Consider the following 26937-nt stretch of genomic DNA (forward strand, 5'->3'; position numbering starts at 1 on the left):
GAAAACGATCTTCTGACAACTGAGATTAAAAACAATATATGTACAATTATAATTGAACGAAATATTCCCTTTATTATTTGTTGTTTGAAAGTTGTTTATATGAAATTTAATGATTGAGGCTCCGTAATACAAAAAACGAAACGAACGTAATGATAACAAACAGTATTAAAATTTCTGTCTATTTCTGAAGGGTCTGGGAGCCCCCCCCCCCCTCCAGTAAGTCCGCCTATGGTTTGGAGTTTGGGTCTCATGAGTTTGATTGGCTGGCTGCGACGACAGCGTTTGATTTCATGCTGTTTATTTCGATTGGAAATTTTATTTCCTGAAAATTTCCATATCAAAATCAGGAAGGAGATATGTCAGCTTTTAAGAAAAAGTATCATTAAGTATTTAATTTCCAAACTGTTCCCATTTCCCATAATTATCCTGAAGTCATCTTTTCATTGTTGCTTTGAGCGCTCTTGTTTATATTTACTCTGAGATTACGGAGATGACCACCTGGTCGACGTAGAAACGCGTCTCAAGGGCGATTCTATATAAATACTTCGCATATTAAGTCACCGCTAGATGTACATTTGAATACCCTTAGGAATACGGAATCCCTATTGTAAACATCTTAATTTTTATCAAAAGTTCGCACCGCTTATTGTTAGGTAAACATGCGATAAATATGTCGGGCATACAAAAATATTAGGTACTCCTATCATTTTATAACGCCCATATTTAATAGTATTTTTAGCTGAGTTCTCGAATTGATTGGCTCAACCACTTATTATTTGTCACACATTTGATAAATAAGTCGAGTACACAAAGATAGCACTCCCATCATTTTATAATGCCCATATTTAATTGTATTAGTAATTGTATGTAGCTGATCGGCTCAAATTCCCCTGGCGTATAGAACAATTTATTGAGAGATTCTAGCGAGTTCTTAGGAAGTATCATTTAAGAACAAAATATGTTATAATATGAATGATCATGCTAAAAAATTAACAACTTTTTTAGCCAATCGCACGCAATACTTTTGTAAAGAAGGACTTATTTTGGACTTGTTTAAGTATTCTTTATTGCACCCTCCCTGGCTACGTGCCGAACCCCTTCGGTTTGGTGTAGGATGAATGCGTGATAGATGTCACGAAGCGGTAGGTCTATGCACAAACACAAACTGTAATCGAATCGTCAACACTGCAAATGCTACGCCACTCAGCCTTAGTTCGACCTTGAGCTGCATCTTCTCCTATCCTGTGCGTTCGGCGATGCATCTCCATGCACTTGAGGGGGAGCACGTGATCTGCGTTATCAAGTTAGTTCTGGATGCGTCCATTGCGACCGCCACCAGTCTGGAATGTTCTCGTCCTCTCCATTGAGAATAAACGAGAGAAGCGACGCGTTCTTGCCATCTCAATTCAAATGCTCTTTTTTTATGCAGAACACGGTTATGTTCCCTTAAGCTTATGCCACCGTACTTCCATCCATCATTACCCAACAATCCGAAGATTTAGCTGCATTTCAGTCCCGCCGCGTGGACGCAGGTAGTAATTCACATTAGTAAATAATAACAATTATAATAAATAATTTACCTGGAACAAAATTACCCAGTACCTGGAATCGAACGACGGACTTTCGGCTTTACGGGGCAGACCGCAACACTTTGCAACGAGTCTATTACGTAAGGGATATAATCTATTGTTATATTACTATCTACAGGTATTGCATACCACCAAGATGCTGCGGAATTTCCAAAAAAATATTTATGAAGCCCCATCCCCCTCCAATAAAAATCGTCCCTAACCCGCCCCTATCATTAAAGGCCTTTTCTCATTCATGATTCTAAGACTCCACGTTTCCGCACCGTATTGCTCTAATCTCCACACCAGACTCTTCGGCAGCCGTTCCTCTACACTTCCACGTACACAAAAATCCTCAATTTAGCTCTTTCCAATTCATTAACTCCTCCTTTGCGGTTTTTCAAGTGCGTCTGTTATTATTAGCAGTGCCTGTTACCCTTTCGCCGACGGGCCTATCAATTCCTGATCACATGCAAACCTCACTCTTTTTATCTTTAATCAAAATTAGTTTCCTTTCAAAACCATTTTTGGAAAAAATCTCAGGATCTCGTATACAACCCACACTTACGTCATATCGGCTAAAACTCTCTGTGGAAGTGGCTTTTTGATTTTCTTAATCAAGAGAGGGAATGAATTTACAAAGGTACGCGTAATACAAGTACATTCCAAACTCTAGAATTTAATTCAGTTACAAAACTATTTCCTTTATTTGTGCATAACCCAATTTTAATTAAAGCATTGTAGTACTTAATTGATTTTCTGGATAAAATTCCATTTATTATGTACTTTCAGCATCAAGCACTAAAAATGTATAGATAGTTATATTGATTCTTTTGTTCATAGTATATTTTCACACAGAAAGATGAGAGTCATCAACTTTAACATGGACTTTATCCAAATAGTGTTGTTTAAAATGTGTCCCTCAAATATCCCGCCAATTACTGTCTTTAACGCTAAGACGATAGTACCGACACATTCGCGAAAATTATTACTTAACTTCTTCCTGGAAACTTAGTCTGAAGGCCTTCCGCATTTTTCCTATTAATTTTATTCCTTGATGCAGTCGTTCAAAGTGATCTGAATGCTATTGGAGGAATGCTCACATTGTAAGCATTACAGGTAATGAAAAACTAGCATTAAATATGTAAATAATGGAATTCAAATCAGAACGAATAATTGCGACGAATGCCGAAGTCCAATCGGCTTATCCAATCGGCCTTGATTATGCTGCCAATTCACTTATAACGCAAAAGTTGAAGTTAACCATGTTACCGTATTTTATGTCTTTCAGTAATACATCTATGTATCTAAATAGGCTCCAGCATCTTGCTTGGTTTATGGATGAAGTACTGTGTTAAAATTTTTACGATCAAAATTCTAATTATGCTATTTTCCGCAAAAGGCGACTTGAGAACGACTTTCACAGGAGCCACGAGGCCTATTTGAGGATGGAGAACGACTTCCCGCTTATGTAACCTTACGTAACGAAGAAAGGATCGATTAGGATTCGTTGCCGAGCGACTGCAGATGTTTTTATACCTAGGAGTTGAAAGAATTAAAATTTTGCATTTTCCACATGGTTTTATATTCTTTCCGACCATGGTATGAGTTACAGAGTAACATTTTCAAGGTTCTTTCTGTAAAGAAACCATGATCCATGATGGATGGTATTAACATAAAGGCAACAGACGAAGTGAAGTCCCTGGGAGTTACGATAACTTCGAACCTCTCGTGGGGAACACATATAAGGAATACTTGTGGCATAGCCCTGAAGAAGTAAGGATTCGTCAAGCGTATTGTGGGAAGATATTCTGATGAGTAAGTAAAAGAAAGGTCCTTTTTCGCTCTCGTCCGACCGCACCTTGAATATGCAGCGAGCGTACGGGATCCGATGCAGACAGACTCAATCCGCGAACTGAACAAAATACAAAGGAAGGCTTCGCGTTTCGTCAAAAACTGCTACGGGCGTTCAGACAGCGTTCCCCAGATGTTAAGCCGCTGGAGACTCGGAGGCTGCGCGCTAGGCTTAGATTGCTTGAACAATTGAGAATTGATATCTTTAAGAGCGCCACAGAGTACATAATATTAGAGCCACACTATATTTCCAGGTACAATAGAAGCGATAAATTAAGAGAGATGTTTTGCCGAACGGATAGATATGGAAATTCGTTTTTCCCCCGAAACTTAAAGGACTTTAATAAATGCTATTCGTAATTTTGTTAGAGCATTTCTAACACCCCCTGCCACACCCTATTAGGCGGCTTGCGGGGTAGTATATAGTTATGTAAATCGGAAAGAAAAAAGCACCCTGTGGAAACAGAAAAGTTGTAATTCCATCGACTCCTACGATTAAGTATTCCCACCAAGTCACGCCCCCTACTATTATCTACGTACGTATTAATACGTTCGCGAACTGAGAATCAGTGACTAAAATCTGCTCCTCTTTTTTCAAGTCCACCAATCGCCTTCAATTTTACACTTTGCGATAAACGCAGCACGGATTTTTTTCGTTTTTATTCAAACTCGCTTTTTTATTTCGTGGTTCTTTGCCCTTCAGATAACGAAGTGTTCTTGCTTTTGGCGAACGTGGTTTTCTCCATGCATTACGTCTGCTATCGCGAAGTGTCGTTGAAATTATCAATTTTTGAATTCTGGCGTTCTACCAGGCTAAATTTCTCTAAGCTCTTGGTTAGTACATATCTGACTTAAATCGGACAGCTGGGAAATTGGAGGCAAAGGGTTGGTCTGCTCGCTGTAACATCAATCCATGGCATTCCAAGACCGATTGTGTCTTTGTTCATAGACGGATCTAGGGGGGGGGATTCAAAAATGAATTTGTCATATTACACACAATATTTATTTTTTTAATCTAACAGGTTCAACCTATTCAGATCGTTATCAAGAGTTGAAAGAACTGACTGTTTCCGACTGTTCTTGATAATGACCTGAAAAGGTCGAAACTGGTAGATTTTTTTTTATATATCCTGTGTGAAATATAGCAAAGTTTATTTTTGAATCTATTATAATACATAATCTTAGAAATTTCCTTTAAAATAAAATAACTTTAACTGTGATCCACCCGTAGGTTACTTTAAGATATCGTACAATTAAATCAATCATCATTGCTCCAAAACATTGGAAAAATTATTATCAATAGATTTTACGACTATTCCCTGGGATATTGATTTTCCTCTGTTCCAGATATATACTCGAGAACGTGTGAACTTCCCAATCAATATATTGCTATAAGTACATCGAGTTGCTGCGACGCATTTTGACATTTAAAATTCCCATTACCTACCTCAGCTTAAATTGTAATTATATCTCACAAGAGTTGATCTCTAGGTGATTCAAAATTACAAAAAGGGGGAATTCTGAAGGAAGGATTAAGTTACTCTGTAAATAAAAAAGAAATCTCGGTACAAAAACTAATTCCATTTATGAGCCTAATGATCTTTAAGTGAGAATTTTTAAACGAAAAGGTTCACCACTCAAGCTCAAATTTCAAGTAAAGTGATTGTTCGAATTATGAATAATCATTTAAGTAGTACGTCGAGAATTTTATATAAAAGAATATCTACCCATGTGATGGACTAACTTCGCTTCTGTTTCACCTCCACCAGCTCACCAATAATTACTTACTACTGTAATAACTCGTTCTTGTGGCCTCCGCTACTAATCCTTTCAATTAAATTATTCTTACTTCATTACTCTCGACCAATTCTTCATTTCTACTGTTTCATCCGTCATGCTTTGTAGCCACCACTTTGGTGACACTTGTATAATCATTCAGCATTTACTGATCAATGTGTGAACACAGACACTTCTCTGTGTCGTCAGGGCATTCATAACCCGCAGTGGGGAAGCATTTACGAAGGCGGAAATGACGACAAAAAACTGCTGCACTGAGGCCACAGCTGCAGTGCAACGTCGTCCACCTCATCTGGTTTCGTTCAAATTCAATTCACTCTCCGTCAATCACGAATTCCTACTGCTGCTAATCTTTTCTTTCCCTTTACCAATTTTTTATCGTTGTGGACCGAGCAGAGGCGCCGACTCCATGGGGCCTGAGGGGGCCCGAGCCCCCTCAAAAATACGTTATGAGTGTGAGGAAAAAATTTGTCAGGATTGTCGATTTTATCCGGAGTGTCCAGATATCTAGATTCGAGTTATCAGGGTTCTAATGTTGATCATATGACTTCGGAAATGCTTAAAAACTTAAAACTCACTACTTATAAAATTTCCCGGGGCAAGATCCCCGTTTTGGGCCCCCCTAATATTTTTTGTAAAGCGGCATCCCTGGGACTGAGAAATAGTTTGAAATAATATCATATTATAAAAATGACATTTTTATGGAAAACCACGTTACATTAAAAAGAAGAAAATCACGGCCTACGGCGGCTTAAATTATTGAAATTTTCAAATATGACTGATGAGAAAGTTTTAACTAGTTTCAGATGACAAAAGACGCGAGACCCGGTGCGTATGAAAGATTGTATTCGCTTTCGCTAAGACACAAGTCTGATACATATTGACCAGAAAATATTAATCTTATAATTTGTTCCTATAGGTAAAGATAAATAATGAAAAGTAAAACGTCGACGTAATAACGTGACTTCTCAATGACACACGGACAAACCTTAAAATTTATTTATTTATTTATTTATTTATTATGTTTTATGTTCGCCCAACATATACATAATTATAGGGCTAACAATCCAAGAATATAACTACAAAAAAATTGAAAATAAATTGGTCACAACCACAAAAACAATAACAATCATGATGTAAAAATGCTGAAAAATATTAACTAAATATTATCACAGTCGCGAAACATATTCTTAACACCTTTTACAAAGCAGTATTTCTTTTGATACAAGTCTAGATCGTTGAAATGTTTGTTATATAGTACACAAATCCTTCGTATTGGCGTATTGGAACAATAATTTGTTTTAACCCTTGAAACGTAAAATGTTCTTTTAAACCGGTTGTTAACACTTGGAACTATTATTTTTATTTCCTACATTAACTCGTAACATAGGCCCTTATTGATGACATCATGCAAAAACAGCAGATCGTCTATGATTCTTCCATTTTGCAGGGCATGGAGACCAAACACTCTTAACAAATCTCTCTAACAAACATAATTTTCGAAAAGCGGATACACATGATATAATACAAAATATAGAAATCTTAAAAATCTCTTTTGAACTTGCTGTAGCATTACAATATGTTTCTTTAAATAGGGAATCCAAATAACTGACCCTGACCCATATCCCAACTTACTTCTTACATTAGAGTATGTCTTTCTATACTCTCTCATTAACCCTTACGAGACAGTGGAGTTGTATCGTATCTCCTTAGCGTGACTGAGCCCCAAGAGACTCTTCCGTCCCCTCTGTACGGAGTATTTTTGCAGGACATTCGTTAACAAGGGTTTCGCAGTTGGTAACACGGCTCCGCATAACATACCTCGGCTTCCGAGGGTAGTTGGTCTCCCGGGCTTCTAACCCAACCAGCGGCATTGGTTCATGATTTGCTTATTTGTATGAGCCACTTGGATAATAGGGTAGTTCCCTTCATTAAAGAAACGAAAGGCATTGATTGCGATTCGTTACCCACCATTAGTGTATTCATAATATATAAATTATTCGGTTTTAGAAATACCAGTTCAGACGAATGGCAATGGTCCATTTTTATCCTCATTTGAAAACGGCCGGATCGGCGTCCATGCGATGCCACTCCACGTGACATCGCAGGGACCTAGTTTCTATACGAGAAGATAGGAGTTATACATCGTGTGAGATTACCAATGCATGCATGAGGCACAGAGCTGAGGGAAACATGTCTTAATAATCACCTATTAAAACTGCCTATGGTCGGAAAGTTTTCTTCGTTTGATAGGGTATTAATAATCCTTATTTAAGCCAAGCGCTACCTGCTAGCAGGGTACTCTGCTACCTGCTAGTATCCTGCGTCGTATCAGCGCTCAAAGCCTCGCCCCAAGGTCACCTCACTTGCGGCAGCGGGAACCAGAACGACGTCACACGGAGTTTTCCCGGCATACTTAGCTGTCGCATTTTCGAGCGCTTGAAATTTTTCACTTTTCATTTAATCGCGAAAAATAGATATCGTCGTTTAAAAATCTAAAAGAGCGAAATACGTACTCCAGGAGTAATAATCTTTCGATTTAGGCAATAAAATAATAATAGGAAACCACCCTATTGTATTCCTCGTTTTTTTCTGTGCAACGTCAAATTTTCAACTAAGTTCTACCGTCAACATTAACGGATTTAATGCATCAATACTATTTCCGTTCCAAAAATGTGCTCCTAAAATATTCTTATTTCATTCCAAAACCTTCGACAAATCTCATTAGCAATTTCTTCGAAGTGCATTAAAAGAGGCAAAAAAATCCCTTGTTATAAAATCTCGTTGTCTGACACAGTTAGGACTACCGTGGTATATCGTTCGGAAAGTTAGCGCCACCACGGGTATACAGAACACCTGTTGAGATTCTTCGGATTTGAATCCATCGGTATAGTTACGTTTTCCTCGGAAAAAAATTAATATTTCTGATTATGAAGTTTCTCTTCTATCTCAGTCGCTCTTGGCTTCAGACTTTTGACGTTTTCATGTTCAAAACCAAATCATATTCGTCGTGAGAAACAGCCGGTGGAACACTAGTGTTTTAATTTGGGATGATCGGATCGGATACCTCGGATCCAAATATCCGCGGATATTGCCCTTCGTCGGATATATCGGATCCAAAGTCGCGGAAGACATCGGATCTGGATCCGAAATTTTAAATAATATCTTCAGTGAATGCAACGAAAGGGTGGAAAGAGTTCCAATTCTATCTTCGAATGCGCCGTCGCATGCGATTCTTGTCCTACTCATGAACCGTTTTGTTTGAAAGCTCCCGCAGAGGTTACGTAGGAGAATTTCAGCCGTGGAAAACAAAAAAGGCTTAATACGACTGGCACATAGTGTGACTCTTCCCAAGAGATTGAACAATCATCGGGGGAATCTCAGCGTCAGGAATTTGAAAATGCATTTGGATCCGAAAATATCAGATCCGAAAGATCCGGCTCCCTATATCAAGGATCCGATTCGAATCCGGATCCGAAAAAAAAATCCTGGATCCGTCCATCTTTAGTTTTAATCTCTGTTTTCTGCGGCTGTAATCATGGCGAAGAGACTGAAAACGGATCGACATAATTTGGAGATTTTGAGCCGCAGTGATAGTGAGAATGGAGGCCTGTGCCTTGCTTCCTCCTGGAAACAGAGGTGAAGTGCCGGTGATTTGGAACCTGAATCGCTACCCTCGACAGTCAGGATATCGCGGGATCTGCGTTTCTCTGAGGCTACGACGCACAGTGGTCTGGATCCGGAAAAAAAGGACAAAAATCATTTTTTCGATTTTTTTGAAACTCGCTTAGACTATATAAGTTATGCAATAATATGACTGGGGTATCACCTTTCATGCTTACTTCTTTATAAAAAAAATTGTTTGCTTAGATATAGTAGTAGCACTAGCGTCGAAGTAGCACTATTTCTAATGGAAACTTGTTTTTTCCTTTTTGTCGAAAATTGCGTATTTTAGATTTATTTTTGGCTTCACGCCGCCGATTATATTCGTAAACTAACTTTGCAATATAGTAATATGGACTTTGCACTGTCATAAAGTATAGATTTAAGCCTTCTAGAGATGTTGATGATTGCTGTAGAATCATTTGAAGAGGGGTAATTTTTTTCGGAAAAATTCGCTTGAAAGTTTGAGCTATAAAAAAAAAGTGACGTCGATTTGCGCGGATCCGGAAATTGGTGACAATAAAGTACAGTGTTATAAAGATATTAGTAAAGAAATCAGCCGCGTGTTTTTGCAAGTAAGCGAATAACGCGACGGAATGATATGGCCTCCCCTATACCTACCGCGTACAAATGACAAGTACTCTTGTGACCCATTTACTTCACTGGCAACGTACGTGATATCTCCATGCTAGAGACAAATTTGATAAAAGTGTGAGGTTAAACTGTTGGCCGAAGATAACATTAGCTTTTGCAAACAGTTGATTGACTTTGAGTAGCAATTGATGATAACTGCAGATGCCTTTTGCAATAGATGTTGTTACTCGAGTCAACCAGCCCGTATCCGAATCCATTACTCAAACGACCGCTGAAACGAAAAATCCGTGCTCTCCAATATGACAGATTGTGTATTTAATTCGCCACTCGCTGCTGTAGCTTGATGCCTTTTTATTAACCAGGTTTACAATTAAAGATTGTGAACCAGTTAAATTACTCAAACTCTTTCGTTAGCAGTCGCAATTGGCGTGATTTCGTGGAAATCTTCCGCTGCTGGTGCATTTGAAGTTACTTCAAATCCTCTTCCTATATTCTTTCATTAACTCACGAAGTTCATCCACTCAATGTTTACGTCAGCATGAAATTATTAAGTTCAAACGTAGGTTTTAACATATACATATATTCCGGATCGTCTTTCAAAGACCACGTTTTTGAAGTTACATGAATGCTCTGCAAAAATTAAATTGGATTCCATTCAATTTCGCGTGATTACGATTTGCGCTCTCCGAGATTAATTTACAAAGATATTTGCACCTGTAATAATTATAAATCTCATAAAATGCAGAATAAAATCATGAGAACTACGCCATGAAGGACACCAAATAATAAGGTCTGCAGAGGAATCTGCCATTTTGCATTGATTAATACAAATAATATTTAAAATCAGTCGGAAAACCATTGAGGCAGTGCCTTCAGTAAAGTTAATTTATTTATTTATTTTACACGCCACTGAAAACAGCACTGTTCGGCCTTTATATCAGGGTGGATAACATTTAACAATCACAAACATCCATGACCTGGATAAGGGTAACTTACCCAGGCGGGATTCGAACCCGCGACCTTCGGTTTGGCAGGTGAGGACTTTACCCCGCCGCCACCGTGGCCGGCAATTAATGAGTTGATTGAGTATTAATGAGTTTTTTGTGTGAAGCGATCCCAAAAATGGGAGACTAGTTTTGTTTTTAATTCAAGTAATATCCGCGGATTAGCCAGTAACAGACCTTCACGGTTTCATCCGAAGAAATGATTGAAAATGTATCGAAAAACTCGAAAAAACTCATCAATTCCTTTGATAAAAAATTCCCCTGCACAGGGTATGGAACCACAAACTATTGGCGTTCAGTGTCCCGGAAGGCTTAAGGTCAGCGGTTCGATTCCCGGTCCGGGGGAATTTCGTCTCATGGCATTCATGTAAATTACACCGCCATTCACCCCGCCAGGATTGAAACATTACTCATTAATTCCTGTTTTACACAGGCGAGCTTCTTATTGATTAATCTGATGATTGTTCGGTAAAACCCATCCCGATGTTCGCTCTGAGAAAATGGCTTGGTGGTGTAACTGGGTAACACACCTGACCGGCAGATCCGGGTTCGAACCCCGGCTAAATCAAATATTTTTTCATGGCGAAGTTCATCCGTTGGTGTATTTAATCTGATGACTTTGTATCCCACAGAATATCAGAAGGGTGGAAATAAGTATAACAACAAGACGGTCATTATATCTAAACCTCCAGCCGATGCAATAATGAGCACTTAAATCACGCACCTGAAATCTAGAATCCCAGTAAAATTATCGTGAATTTACCTACTACATAACAACAGGTACGTTTATGGTGAAGATGAGCCAGTGGGCAGAGAGCTAGTCTGATGACTGAAGGGTCCCGCGTTCAAATCCCGGGTGAAGAGTAACACCCAAACAAAAGTGCTGTGGCATTTTTTAAGTGTTGCCCCCCCCCAAAAATTTCTGGTACCCCTCCCCCCCCAGAAATTCCTCGAACTTCCTCCGAACTTATCCGCAGAACTTCTCCCGCCAAGAACTTTTCGCGCTAAGGTTTTTTCGCGCAAAGGATTTTTTGCGCAAAGGGTCCCTGTAGCAAAGTGCCCTGTCTCGCAAAATCCTGTCTCTGGAAAATCCTGTCTCTGGAAACAGTCTCTGAAACAGCCTCCGAAGCAGCCTCCGAACCAGCCTCCGAACCAGCCTACCTGCAATGCAAGACTTATATAGGACTACTGCGGAGAAATACTTCTCCTTGGCAAGCAAGGGGAAATCGGTGCTAAGGCCTTAGTATTGCACTTGGAGTGAGAAGTTTTACCATTGTCCTATCACAAACTCTCTCTCCCTCCAACACCTCACCCCAGTATCTCCTTCCCCTCCATGTGTTCCAATGAACGATTCCTCTGATGTCTCCACCCCAGAAGTTGAGGGGAAAATTCTGGGTGCTGGCTGTTGTCTCAAAACCAGGGAATGGTGTTTTGTGGAGCGGCCGGTTCTGCAGGGGCAGCGACGCATCAGTGGCGCAGTAGTTGAATTCGCCTGGCTACCCCTCCACTCCCTGGAAGAAGCCCTCCCCTCAAATGCTGTCTCGCCTTGCATAGGCAAGCTCCCTTTCTGGTCGAGACCTGCTGGGAGTCACATGTCTTGTGAGCCATGAGATTTTTAGAGCAATTTTCTGCTGGTAATGTTTCCTTTGGGATCATGAATTTACTATCATTGTTTTCTGTAATACTTCTGATTTTTTGAATACTCTACTTTGAATAGATATCGTACGGTAATAACTCGTAAATTGTTTTTGGCTACCTTTTTCTTGTGAGCTGTTTTTCTTGTTTGTGGAGTCTTACCCTGATCCAGCATGTGACCGACGGTTGGAGTATTTCCCTTGTCTGGACTTACGTGAAAAGTCAACCAGATTTTACGACGTAACGTCACAGTGCGAAAGAAAGACCCTGAATGACCGTAAATTTCACGCGCCGGTGACTTAATCCAGTATGAGCTCTAACTTCATAATCCAAACCATCGGGTTGATCTCTGCATAAGTGTGTGCTGGTTATGTGGATAGTGAAGAATTCTATAGTCATTACGACCAACATTAGAGTACGCATCTCTTGTCTGGGACCCACATTTTAAAGGAGAGGTGAAGAAATTGGAGAAGGTGCAGATAAAGGCTGCCATAAGTATGTGTTGGGAAAGCACAAGAAAACGGAAAGTGTTTCAGAAATGCTCAGAGTTCTGAGGTGGGAGAGTTTACAAGAGAGGAGGAAAAGAAGCTACGTGGCATGTTTAGAATAATGAGTGGGGAAAATGCATGGAAATAGTTTGGGAAGGACATTTCAAAACCCAGCTTTGTTGGAAAAAATGATCAAGAGTTCAAGATAAAGTGCCGATCACAAAGGACAAATACGAAGCAGTTCTCCTTCTTGAATAGGACCATAAGGGGTTGGAACGACCTATCAGCAAAACTATTTGAGCCCTTCCCCAAAAATTTACATATTTTTAAAAAGCGGTTGAAGAAGTAGGGACCAAGGGTTTCTTATGATGTTTTCTATAGTTTTTGCATCATACATGTACATGTTACCACCAGACCAATGGCCTACTTGTAACAATTTAATAATAATAATTCTTCGGTTATTCCGTCGGAACTCATTAAACTCTCACTCGCTGTTGCAATCTGATGACTGGTAAGAGACAGGTAAGGGAAGAGCTCACCCTAGACTAAGCTAAAGGCGAGCTAACTTCACACCTACAGGTTAGGGAGATTATTTCCTTACCATGGATCAACTCGCATCGCGAGAATTCTTGCGTGTTAAACCTAAACACCTCACTCACTCGGTGACAGTGGTCAGTATATGTGAGGGTAGGGCTCGACCAGAACTAAGTCACAGGCGTGTGTGTTTTTCGCAATCAGGATAGGGAGGTCGTCAGTTTCTTATCCAGGGTCACCATGCACTTCGGAGATTTTTGTTTGTGGGTGACCAAAGGCATTATCTAACTTTTAAGGCTTATTAAGGCTTTTATTTTTGGCTTTATCTGGAATTCTTTGAATCCTCTGCTCCTCAATGAGTAGCCAAGCAATATTCATACTAGGAAACCATCGAAGATACACTTTCCAAAATATGCCCACAAAATGCAATGAACATGGAAATGGGATGTCAAAATCCGAAGATTCAAGGGTTATTGAGTGGTATTTTTCCATGCTGAAAAAAATACTTGCAATATTCCACGATTATAAAACTTATTACGACCTAATTTTGAATGTCACCACACCTTGTAGATAATGTAATAATATTGGAACCTTGCTCGTAATTAATTTTACAATCGTGGACAATTACAAGTGTTTATTTCAACACTAACCGGGATGGTCTTGCGTAACTGCCCTCCCGGTAATACGAGATAGAGTTTAAATACAGTTCACCCTTGCTTATTAATCCGTTAATTTGGAAGACTGATCGTAAACCAAATGCCACCATATCGACGGCCAAGTTCTAACAACACGTATCTCAAAAATAGCAGATTTTCAGGAGAGAAAAAAAACGATTAATATTTCTTACTTGCACACTGAAATTAAAAACAGAAAGTTCATAAAATTGAAAAAAAAGCATTCATTTGCAAACAAAGGGTCGTTTGTTGCTTGTATTTTATTTTTTTTATGTTATTACGATTCGTTTAAGATACCCGTCTCAAACCGGCCGAATTTGAGGTACGTGTTGTTAGAACTTAGCCATCGATATGTTGAATCGACATTATTTCCGGACGAGGACTCTTTTCAAATACGTAAATAGAATAAACTATTTCGTTGTTAAAGACCATCAGCGCATGTAAGTGTTCATATTTAAAAAATGTGTTCCGTTGGCAAAGAATGCGTAAAATTGCGAAATTAATCAAATATTGCACGAATGGAAACAAAATCGTTGGAATTTGAAACGCCATGAAGCGCGCGTAGAGTCAGTTCAGATCGTACGACGAATACATCGCAAGGCGAACCCATCTTAAAGCGGGGGTTCTCCATGCATTGATATTAATGATAACAACTAATAAAGGATAATGTCACTCACACTCAAGATAAAAGTAGGGGGGGGGAACTTGAGCAGGTAGAGCAATTCAACTATTTGGGCAGCGCATTAGAGGAAAACGGATACAGCAATAAGGACATCAGGAAGAGAATTGCACTAGCAAAGGAGGCGTTAGGAGCATATTAGGGAATCGCTATGTAAGAATTTAAAGAAAAGGTTAGTGAAGAGTCTGATCTGGAGTGTAGCGCTTTACGGCGCGGAAACGTGGACACCTAGGAAAGAGGACGAAAGAAGATTGGCGGCATTCGAGATGTGGGTATGGAGAAGGATGGAGAGGGTGAAATGGACGGAGAGGAAAAGGAACGACGAAGTGCTGGACATGGTGGGTGAGGAGAGGCAGCTTTCAGATGAGATGACGAGGAGACAGAAGGTATGGATGGAGGGGGCTCTTAGCGGGGAGGGGATGTTGAAAACAGTATTAGAGGGTAGAATTTAGGGTAAACGAGTGAGGAAGAAAAAGAATAGAATTTTTAAACAGAACGAAAGGGAATAGACCTAACAGTGAATTTAAGAGGGATGTGCGTGAAGGAAGGGGAGGCTCCCAGAATGCTTCTCAAGTTCTAAATCGGTAGAATGATTTAATAAGTGGTACTCACGAGTCTCCTAGCCACTGGTAGAAGTCGATGGGTCCCTGGGTGGTGTCGGCTTGGAAGTTGGGGAACACGGCGTTCAGTCTCATCTTGTTTGTCTCTTGCTGCTGCTGCTGCGGAGTGCGTTCGGTCGCTGAGCTTTCTCTCCTGTGGACTGAACGACGGAGCGCGATGGCTGTGTCTTGCAATGACCTTGGAATGCTCAGCATCGCCCCGCCCCCCTCCGCAGACGCCTGCGATGCCGGGTGGCACGGGACGATTGAATCGGAGATGATAAACGTGGTGGCGCGCACCGTTAGGGCCGTTAGGCGAACACGTTAGCCACGTACAGGGACAGGATTTCCCAGCATTCATACTTAGCCGTCGCGTTTTCGCGCACTTGAAAATTCTCACTTTTCATTTTATCGCGAAAAATAGATATCGTCATTTAATAATCTAAGAGCGTGAAATGCGTACTCCATGAGTAATAATCTTTCGATTTAAGCAATAATAAAGTAATAGGAAACCACCCCATTTGATACATATATACTTACCTATATATTTTTTTATACCTTCTTTATGTATAGATTAATGCAATTTCAGGGGGATTTCTCCAGGGGGCTTGTAAGCCAGGGGTCAGGCAGATTGGAAAACCTGAGGCCAGAATTCATTGGCGGATCTAGGGGGTGGGGCACGGGGGCACGTGCCGCCCCCCCCCCCCCCCCATATCCTAAAGAAATTTGCAAGATTGTTCATAAGGTTCCATTATCATTGCGTTCGTTTTGTATTACGAGGTATCCTTGTGCCCCCCCCAGAAAGAAATCCTGGATCCGCCCCTGCCAAAATTAACACCTTATTATCATCATCACTGCTCAACTATCCTAAGATTGGTTTGGCAAAGCTCCTTTCTATCGAAATATTGGAAATAGGGTAGTTTCCTTCATCAAAGAAAACGAAAGGCATTGATTGCGATTCGTTACCCACCATTAGTGTATTCATAATATACAAATTATTTGGTTTTAGAAATACCGGTATAGACGTATGGCAATGGTCAATTTTAACCGCATTTGAAAAAGGCCAGATTGGCGCCCTTGCGATGCCACTCCATGTGACATCACAGAAACCTATTTTCTATGCGAGTAGATAGGAGTTTTACATCGTCTGAGGTTACCAATGCATGCATGAGGCACAGACTTCAGGGAAACATGTCTTATAATCACCTATTAAAATTGCCTATGGTCGGAAAGTTTCCTTCTTTCGATAGGATATTAATAATCCTTATTTAAGCCAAGCGCTACCTGCTAACAGGGTACTCTGCTACTTGCTAGCAGAGTACTCTGCTACCTGCTAGCACCCTGCATCGCAGCGGCGCACATATCCTCGCCCCAATGTCACCTCACACGGCGACAGCGGGAACCAGAACGACGTCACACGGAGTTTTCCCAGCATTCATACTTAGCCGTCGCGTTTTCGCGCACTTGAAAATATTCACTTTTCATTTAATCGCGAAAAATAGATATCGTCATTTAAAAATCTAAGAGCGTGAAATGCGTACTCCAGGAGTAATAATCTTTCGATTTAGGCAATAAAAAAATAATAGGAAACATACATAATTGGTTACATACATATAGGTACTTATAAATTTATTTTTATATCTTCTTTATGCATAGATTAATGCAATTTATTTTTCTCTAGCATTCCTTTATATACATGGTGGAGAATTATTGTATCATGAAAATTTAACCCAGGATACCTGATGGCAACAGGAAAAAAATTAATAATGATGTTAAGGTCGAAAACGCACCATTTTTAAACTACAGAAACGTAAGAGCCGAGCACTCCGATTGGCCGCGAGTTTGCCCTGTTGCCGGATGCCTTGGATACATCGCGATCTCCCGCCGGCAAAGCATTGCAAGTCATGAGTTGTCCAGAGCATCTGGTAACAGTGCAAACTCGCATCCAATCGGAGCGCTTAGATCAAAGTTTCTTTAGTTTAAAAATTGTGCGTTTTCGACCTTAACATCCCGTATTATTATTTTATTCTATTATTATATATTATTATTTATTCTTATATTCTATTCATTATATATTATATTATAAGTATTTTTTATTCCTACTGACATCAGCTTCTTACGGTTAATATTTCGTTACACGATTTTTCTACACCCTGTATATACCCTAAAGAGCAAATAGAGAAATCATTACATTAATCCTTACCCAATACGCAAAACATAGCAAAACATATATGTAGATGTTTGCTGCCTACGGACGAAGGATACAGCAACACTTTACCATATGCCGATTTTTTTATTTTAAGGGAACAAGCAGAAGCCGATCACATTTTTTCAATTATCATAAGAAATAGATTTAATACTTTTCAGTTCTAGTGAAGAATCGTATCTTCTTTATCCATAGACGGATTTAGGGGGGGCATGGGGGAACGTGCCCCCCTGGGACGCGTAAAAAATGGACAAGATTTTTCATACGGTTATCATTATGCTCGTTTCGTTTTGTACATTACAGAGCCTTATTCATTTAATTTCATTTTAATAAATTTAATATTGAAATAAAGAGAATATTTCGCATAGTAATTGTTGTATTTATATTTAATCTGAAATATAAAAAGACCATTTACCTGTTAAGCTCTTTTGCCGCCCCCCCACCCCCCCCAGAAAAAAATTCTGGATCTGGAAACGTAACTCAAAGGATTCTACACATAACAATTAATCCTCTCTGCGTTAACTTTTTTGCTGTTCACACGTTTTTGGCCTTCACAAGAATGGATGTACACAACAATTAATGTTGTGGAGTGGGTATAATCTGATCAGTGGTGTAACTAGGAATATGCCTATATGCCTTTGAGGGGAAGGGGGATTGGATGGCGACCCCTAACTCCCCCCCCCCCCTAGCAAAATCTGGTCAAATTTTTGAAAAATGACATGCCTGGAAATACATTTTAGATCAATTTGGCACTAAATTTGAACTTTAAGCAGAGGTAGTTATTTTACGTCAATACTAGACAATAGTTTTAAATATTTTTTTATTTCTCTGAGGCATTGGGGGAGATCCAACCCCTCATCCCCAACCATTGTTATGCCACGGCTACGTAGTATACAGAAATCCTTTTCCCCATTGTTTGCTGTTACATAGGTATACCATAATCAGTGGCGCCGACTCCATTGGGCCTGAGGGGGCCCGAGCCCCCTCGAAAATTCATTATAGTGTGAGGAAAAAAAGTGTCAGGCTTGTCGATTTTCCCCGTAGTGTCTGTATATCGAGATTCTAGTTTTCATGGTTCAAATGTTGATCATATGACTCTTCTAAAATGCTTGAAAAACTTAAAACCCAATACTTATAAAAATTTCCCGGGACAAGATACCCAGTTTGGGCCCCCCCAATATTTTTTGTAAGTCAGCATCCCTGACCATCAAAATACCTGCTTTGTTCCTTTACCTAAAAATCCTGCCATGTGACCATAAATTCCAAGTTTCCCACTTATGGTATTTGGAGGAGGCGACCGACAGCTGAGGTCATTTGCGCCATGAGGGAAGGGTATGGAAGGAAGGGTGGAGAGAAACCCGGCGTCGGCATTAGCCTGTTCTTAACGAAAGGCGCCGAGGGGACCACGGCTTAACGTCCCATCCGACGGACGGATTGTTGCGCTTGAAATGTCCTCCACACAACACTCAAGCAGGGATCGGGCAGTATCTGAAAATTCTCTGCCACTGCCAGGATTTGAACCCGAGCTCTCCGGGTGGGAAGCCAACACTCTAGCCACCATACCAGCCTGAACCCCGGTTTCCCATTTGTTTAGGTTCTTATCCCTCCTGAGCAACACCGGGCAGCCTGCTAGTCAAATGGTAAAAACTGCATGCCTCTATTGTCACTAGTAAAATGGGAATGGCATAACCCTCCACTCCATTCTTCTCTCTATCATAGTATTTGCAATTTGATACATTTTTTCCTTGGGCACTCTTTCCCCTCGACGATTTCACTCTGAGAAAATGGATGAATGTGGAAGGAATCACTGCTTACTGTCGAAATTTCCACTGAAGCCACACATGGAAACGTTTCACCACGAGATTGGTTTCAATATCACCTCTCACCACCTAAGTCACGCTCTGCATTGAGGCCAAAACAATTTTATAAGTTGCTACAGGTGTTTCCGTCAGGGGCGAATGTAAGGATAGGGGGAGCCACCTCCATCCACCAGGCTGAAATGAGGATCGTCACTGATTTACACCACAACTCATACAGTATTGGTTTGGGAAATGAAAAGTTAGAAAATGAAATACTTACTTTTAGATATCAATAAAATCCTGGGTACTGTACTTCTGTAATTCTGGGTTCTGTTCTTCTACTGTACTGAAGCTTCAACCTTCTCCAAATCAGATTTTAGTTGGTCCCACTATCTCTTTTATTCTATTTTTCGGTCTTCTTCGTGAATATTAAAATTAATGAAAATAAAACTTTCATTATCTACTAATCTGTATCTTATCGGAGGTTTGGTCGTAGAATTAATATGAAAATTTACTCAGGTTTTTCAACTCAGCTCCTGACTTGGAAAACCTACTCCATGGATAGCCTACCCCCACGATCCCCCATTGCACTTCAAGCAAGCATTCCTGCCTCTACTGCAGCTTAACATTTGATACACCTAATACTCACTTACTCCCAGGGCCACTTAAGTATGTCCTAGTTGACATTTAGCTGCATTAGCCAACAATTTCCTTCCATCTCTATATGTCCGTTGCTCCCTCTTCTGAAGCTCCAACCTTCTCCAAATCACATTTCAATTGGTCCCACCATCCCTTTCTTAGTCTATTTCTCAGTCTCTGTCCATCTGGGTAAAAATTCCTTCATCTTACTTTCGTCTTATTTGCTCAGAACATGGCCCCACCATCTTATTCTTCTGTCCCTAATTTCACCGATAATATCGTTACTCCTGTCGAGTTCTCTGACCTTCCACCTCTTCTCCATCTCCCTTGTTCATAAGTGGGTCCATAAATCGCACATGAAACCAAGGGCGTACCCAGGATCAAAACTAGAGGGGGGGGGGGGGCAAGCCATGGTTGTTCATGGGTAAGATTTAGGTGAATGAAACAAACATTTTAAGGAAACTGTAACAGCTCTTTATTAGTTTTTAAAATTATTTGCTTGAAAAATATTATTTTCCTTAAAGAAATTAGCAATTTTTGCTTCTAGGGGGGGCAGGTGCCCCCTCCTGCCCCTCGCTGGATAGGCTCATACATGAAACCTTATTTTCAAATACTATCCGTGTGAAATCATGGACACCTAATACTCGGTGGCAAAAATAGGATTTTAATTTGTGAGATGATGATCGTGAGAGGAGACGCTGTCCCAATGGAAAAGAAAAACCCAATAAAATCTTTCACCCAGGTTACAGCCGCTGCGATTTAAATTCCTTGCTTTGTTCCTTTTACTGAATTTTGCTAAAGGCATAAAATGCTGTGCAATTTTTCAATTCTGCCGCATGAACGGCAGTGAAATATACCATACCATGGAATTGAACCCCGGACCTTCGGCTTTCCGAGCCACTGCGCAGACCACTACGCCATCCAGGTTCTTTAATTCCCATAGCAATTACACTGAGGCTCAAAGCCAAAGCGGCGGAAAGCCTGAGGTCTGTGGTTCGATTCTCGAAGCAGGGGAATTTTTTCTCAGGGCAATCCTTGTATATAAACTGCTGTGTTTCAAGAGTTTTTTTTATATTCATACAATTAATATTCCTGAATTTCATTGTTAGCCTTTGGGGGTGATTAATTACTGGGATTACACCCTTTATTTACTCCACTGCTAATGCTCCACAAACAAAGACTATGTTCAGTGATGAGGTAAATAAATGAAAAATTGCATTTGAGCTAAATTGTAATTATAACATTGTAATTAATTAAATAAAGCAATCAGTAAGTTTTCAATTACGATCACAAATGCTTTTGATTTAATTTCTCCCTCTTTTGAAGCTTCTACCTTCTCCAAATCAGATTTTAGTTGGTCCCACTATCTCTTTTATTCTATTTTTTGGTCCGTCCATCTTAAGACATAAATAAATATGTTCGACCAAAAATGTGGATGAGGTTAACATTGTGGTAACTGCCTTCCCATCAGCACGCATGGAATTCAAATTCTATATTTTCATTACCTACTCAAACATAGTGATTATTCTCACGAGCTTTGGAGTAGATTACAAGTAAAAATTGTACACCTAAAGTACACCTATGGAGACCAGGGGTGTTGGCTCAAAATAAATATTGGGGGGGGGGGGGGGCATTGCAGGAGTGTTGCACCAGAAAGTTTTAGGAAAAGTGAGTTTTAAATTTTTTAAAGTATAAAATTCGAGGAATCAAGCAAGATGGAGTGGAATTGATTCATAAATGATGTAGTAACATCGAAACTCGGGTCGGATTAAATTTATTTTTGTGGAAAATTGCAAATCATCTTTCATTATATTTTTTATAGTATTTTCGGAGAATTATGTAATCAACATTAGAACCCTGAAAACTTGACTCTTGATATCTGGACACTCCTGGGAAAATCGGCAAGCCTTACATGTTTTTCCTCACCCCCTCATAACGAATTTTAGAGGGTGCTCTGCTCCCCTCAGGTCCCATGGAGTCCGTGCCACTGGTGGAGACCAAGCAACAAAAACTACATCCATTGTGGTAAAAATCAATGATGACCACAGCACCATAAACACTAAATTAATAGGTTATTTTATGAAATCCATGACTTTGTGATTCATGCAAAGAGATAACAATTTACTATTATAGGCAACCCGCATACCATCACAGCACTCAATGAAGAAAATTTCTGGCTACTTCAAGAGCTTTTCACACGGTCCATGTGCAGGGAAAGTGCCAAATCAATAGCCAGACTAATAACCAATTTAAGATGCAGAAACTCAATGCTATTCTCATGCCGAGGGTCTTCATAATCTATTGCTGAAAACATTCGTGTCATTCTCCACCCATTACTTCCCTAATCATCACCCCCCTACCCTTCCTGCCTTAACCTTACCCAACTCAAAAAAGAAAGCTTTTTTCAATGTACAGTCGAGGACCTCAAATCGGGAAAGCTTGGGACCAAAGGGTTTCTGAATTTTCTTGATTTCAGGTCTTCATCTTCTATAAGAACCATCTTCGCAGAGGAATTTTCAAACGTTTCAGATTTCTGGTTTTCCAGGTTTCTGAATTTGAGGTTTTCAACTGTATATATATTTTTTCAATGGAATGGGTACAAATCCAGGGGAAAAAATGACAAAGAAAGCAAAGTAAAAACTAATGATAAAATGGTCATGAATGAATTATCCATCTCTTTCTATTTGAAATCCCACTGCAATTTCCCCTCCATTAGCACTATTGATTAGAAAAATAAAGAAAGAACTTGCTTTGCATTTCAATTGAGTGTCACCTTCCCCACTGTTATCTTAGCTATCAGTATGGTTTCTGCAACAGGAAAATTTTAAGGGATACAAATTTTTATGGATTTAAGTTTTGGATAAAGAAGAAAATAATGCATAAGAATGAGTGTATTTTATTCATTTTCCAGAAAAAAGTATATTTTTGTCAACCAGAGCAAGTGAAGCTCTATTCCTTGCAAAAGTTTGAGTAGTTCGTCGTACAAAGGACAGACTTCCCAAGCACTGAATTGGGGATACATTTCTTTGTAAATGTAGTAAGCATTTAAACCACAGACTGTCGAAGGCATAAAACATGACCTTTGGCTACATCAATCAAGTAGCCATACAGCAGTGGTGCAGCAAGGGGGGGTTTTGGGGGATAAACCCCCCCCCCCAGAGCTCAGAGAAATTTTTAAGTTTAATCCATTTTAAGTTCAACAGATTCAGGCTTCAATTGGTGGAAGTTGTGAAAAAATTCTTGTGGAAAAGTGCTACGATCTTTTATTTACTTAAATTAATCCATTCTACTTGATTGGATTAATAATACTTATAGAATAATGTAAGGATTATAAAAATATCCCTCAGAAGGCCATAAAACTCACCATTTTGAACCATTTACCTTAAAAAATTTTCTGGGGGAGGGCCCCGCACCTCCAGCTTCCCCTGGCAAGTATTCCATACCCCCTAACTCCCCAGAATTAGTTGTGCCTAAAACCTCCCCTAGCCTAAATTCCTAGCTGCATTCAAATTTCAAAGTTAACAAGATAATCAGCCTCCAGAAAAAATAAGAGAAAAATGTGCAATTTCACAGTGAGAAATGATGATAGCACAAAAATTATCATTGTTAAAATTCATAGAAAAAATCAAAGGTTTATTCTTTCATCAATCAGTGATAATTACGACTAAATGCCTCAAGAGAAATTAATTTTTAAAGGCCATAAGAGATATCATTGCATCAATCCTTGGCCATAAAATGGCTATTGAAATATGCAAAACAAAGAAAACCATGTACGTGTTTATTGCTCATAGATGAAGAAAATAGCTACAGTTTACTAGATGCAGATATTTTTACAACAAGGGAACAAGCATATATTTAATGGATTTTGACACCATTCTGGCTCTCAAAAACTAGATAGAAATTAATGAAAACGCAGCAATTTCATGAGAAAAAATACAACAAAAATAGTGAATTTCACAACTAATAAAATTTAACAATGAATTATGGTTCTATTATCCAATTATGTAAGTGAATCTGTTCCTTAAAACTGCAATGAAATCTAAAAAAAAAAACTCAAAATTAACCTTTTCCAATAGCCCCATCAAAAAAGCATCTTTTACCTTCTGACACCTTTATTTTATTTATTTATATTATCTTTTGACGCTATTGTAAATGGAGCACATAATGAAAAAGTAGAATTTAACTCTTTTGCTGCACGGAAACCTCCCACTATTTTTCCTTCTTATTTTAACCCTTTTACTGGCAGCCCATTTCAGGTGGGATGTACGAAGACTGCCAAGGCTTTTTGCCGGAATCAGCAACATTTCAGATTTTAAAATTTTTCAGCTACTTAATTTCATTTAATAAATCTAGATTTTTTACCGATGTATTTAGATCTTATAACAATACATAGTTTATGGGGGTTTACTTAAATTACAGCTGTTGAAAAGGCTACAATAGGAAAAAAGTCCAATAATTCGGACCGATAAATCAGCCCCTGGCAGTTTTTGCTCAACCAGCTAGGGCCGATATATCGGCCCGGTGGCTGTAAAAGGGTTAATAATTGCAAAAATAAACAATGATTTAAGTCTTTTGTATTACACCTTATAAATATGCTTTACAACAGACCCAAGGGTTGTGGGGGGGGGGATTGCTCTGACCAGGTCGGCAATCAGAGGGCCTCTGCCCTCTGATTGCCGACCTGGTCAGAGCAATCCCATACTCGATGGTTAAAACAGTGAGCACAATGCGAGCAAAGCTCACCCATAGCCAAAAACTGTATGATGACTTTGTAATATCATATCCCTAAATGATATCATTGACATTCCCTCAATTATTTACAATTCGTGTCTTACCTTTTGAGACAATCACTACAGTCCGGCCACCGAGAGTTTTCCGACGACTTTTAGAAGGTTCTAGTTGGGGGTTGGGGGCAAGGTCGCCAGGCAAGAAAGGGAAACACCCACCTCACATGTAAACAAAAGGGTTCCATGAAGAGCCAGAAGGGACAACGAGCATGAAGGACCCAGAGGATGAATCCCCCTTTGCTTTGATGATTTGAAGAAAGGGCTTGTTTTGGTAGGTCAGGCTTATTTCGGTGCTCCATATGCATTTGACAACGTTGTGCGACTAGACAAGGGTGTGAGGTGCATTTGGGGGACAGCGATTGGTTGCAAACCATGTTGGGGCAGGGTTCTTCGCCCTTCCTTTTAAAGTGCCATCAGACAAGGCTTGCCACTTGAACAGTTATCTATCCCCTTGTGAAGTAAAGGGGACTACAAAAATTGCACCTGACTTGCGTGAGGTGCGTTCGTGTTTAATGGGTGTTAGCACTCTCGTCCTCACTTCACGTTCATTGGACGAAAGAGCTCCCCTAGACAAGGATTACAGTTGACAGGGAAAATTTTGGCACCACCTAAAACAATCTACAGGTGGACTCCTGAGCACTAGTGTAGAAGTCAGTTTATCTTGAATATCATGACATAACATGGCATTATGGACTTCAGTGGCTATTTCCTCATTAACAAAGTATGTTTTGACAATATTTTAATGCCAAAATTCATCAATTAAGTCTGGATAGATTCTAAATAGCACAGAAAATTGAGAGAGATGCGTACAGCGCCATCTCTTGAGGATTTGAGAAACTATAATTGTGCCCATTAACACATTTCAAATTATTTTATTATAGAAAATTACAGAGATACTCAGTTTTGCTTGCCCGAGGCTTGCACAGATCATTCTAGCCTCAGCAGTCTTACCACTCAGTTCTTCTTTTGCTTGAAGACTTTGACAGACAAGATATCAGATTGTGCATCATCTAATTTTGCCTTCTTCTGCAGTGTTAGGAGTGATCCCAAATTCAATTATGTCAATACTCCCCTAAAATTAGCATCTTAAACTAATTGAAGAGAGTTCCTATCAATTAATGAACAATTTTAGCTATTAAAAGATTCAATATGAATTTTAAAATATTATATACCTATTAGCACTGATTCAATTTTGTCTCCTTGTTCATTCGGTAATGCCAAATAATACCATATTCAATGTTAAGTTACTGCATGTAAGCCCAAAGCACAAGAAAATAGATTAAACAAAAACCTCATTCACAGATATCGCCATATCCATCACACCTGAAAATGAGCATTTTTTTTAGACTTCCAGAGGAAATTGAACCTTAACACCTTTCAATTAGAGGATATGCAAGAATCATTGGCACTCTATTTTTAAAAATTCAACCTTATATCTTCGGAATATTTATTCGAATCAATGTAATGTTTATCCAATTTTACGTAGAATATGGATTTTCTTAGCTATTTCTATTTATCTATTTATGTAAATAAATTAACTAAATCAAAACAAAATAAATAATTTGCAAATAAGCGAGTCTGGTCTCATGGTAACTAAGATTCAATGGAAGTTTAAACACGTTCACTGCAAAGCCACATCCGCTTTCCCTGGCTCAGACTGCTACTGGGCACAATGATATGAGCCAACTTCATTCTGCTCGGATTGGTCCACCAGGGGGTCATTTCATGGTTCATCTAACAGCTGTTGCCTGGAGATGGGATTGCACACAGCAGCCTCTAGACAATGGGCGAGGGCTAAGGGCAATAGTATTTTACATCATTCCCTTGCATACGAGGAAAACTCCCTGAATAACAGGAGGGGTTGTTGTTTTGCATTCAGTTACTACAATGGAAGAATATTCCAAGAACTTCCAGGAGTTGAAAAAATTGAAGCCATGAATTGAAAAATGAAACAACTCCGCTTGGCAGGGATATAGGTATAGAATTTAGCATACATTTTTTGGGTAGCTTTTGCTTTGATCATCTTCCATTAACCCATCAGTACCCAAAGTTTTTTTTTTAATCACACATGATTCAAATTTATAAAATACATATGACACATATGAGCTCAACGCGTGAGGCGGTGGGGTAAAGTTCCCGCCTGCCAATCCGTAGGTCGTAGGTTCGAATCCTGTCTGGGTAGGTGCTCCCTTACCAGGGCATGGATGTCTGTGTTGTGCTTCACTAATGTTGAAAACCCGTTACAAAGGCCGCAATGTGCTGATTACGGGGAAGTGGGGAATAAATTAAATAAAAATAAACACAATCCAAACTGTCTGAATATAAGAGGAAACCTTCCACTAAGTATATGCACCGATATGTATGCTTAAATTCACATATTATATGCAGGGGCAGATCCAGGATTTCTTTCTGTGGGG

The 26937-nt window shown here is 39.5% G+C and overlaps 2 protein-coding genes and 1 non-coding gene across 3 annotated transcripts in view; 1 reads left to right on the top strand and 2 right to left on the bottom strand.

The window, feature by feature from the left end:
• Positions 1-15260, bottom strand: part of LOC124169435 (peroxiredoxin-6-like) — a 68777-nt gene extending 53517 nt beyond the window's left edge. The window contains exon 1 of the mRNA XM_046548034.1: positions 15103-15260. Coding sequence (XP_046403990.1) covers positions 15103-15185 — 83 coding nt within the window. The 5' untranslated portion in view covers positions 15186-15260. The remainder of the gene's footprint in view (positions 1-15102) is intronic.
• Positions 1-26937, top strand: part of LOC124169436 (28S ribosomal protein S11, mitochondrial) — a 119875-nt gene that overhangs the window by 11258 nt on the left and 81680 nt on the right. The window lies entirely within an intron of this gene.
• On the bottom strand, positions 24987-25101 carry LOC124169878. The gene has a single exon (XR_006867273.1). It is a non-coding gene; the product is annotated as a U4atac minor spliceosomal RNA (small nuclear RNA).

This window comes from Ischnura elegans, chromosome 12 (genome assembly GCF_921293095.1).
Source record: "Ischnura elegans chromosome 12, ioIscEleg1.1, whole genome shotgun sequence".
Classification (NCBI taxonomy): Eukaryota; Metazoa; Arthropoda; class Insecta; order Odonata; family Coenagrionidae; genus Ischnura; species Ischnura elegans.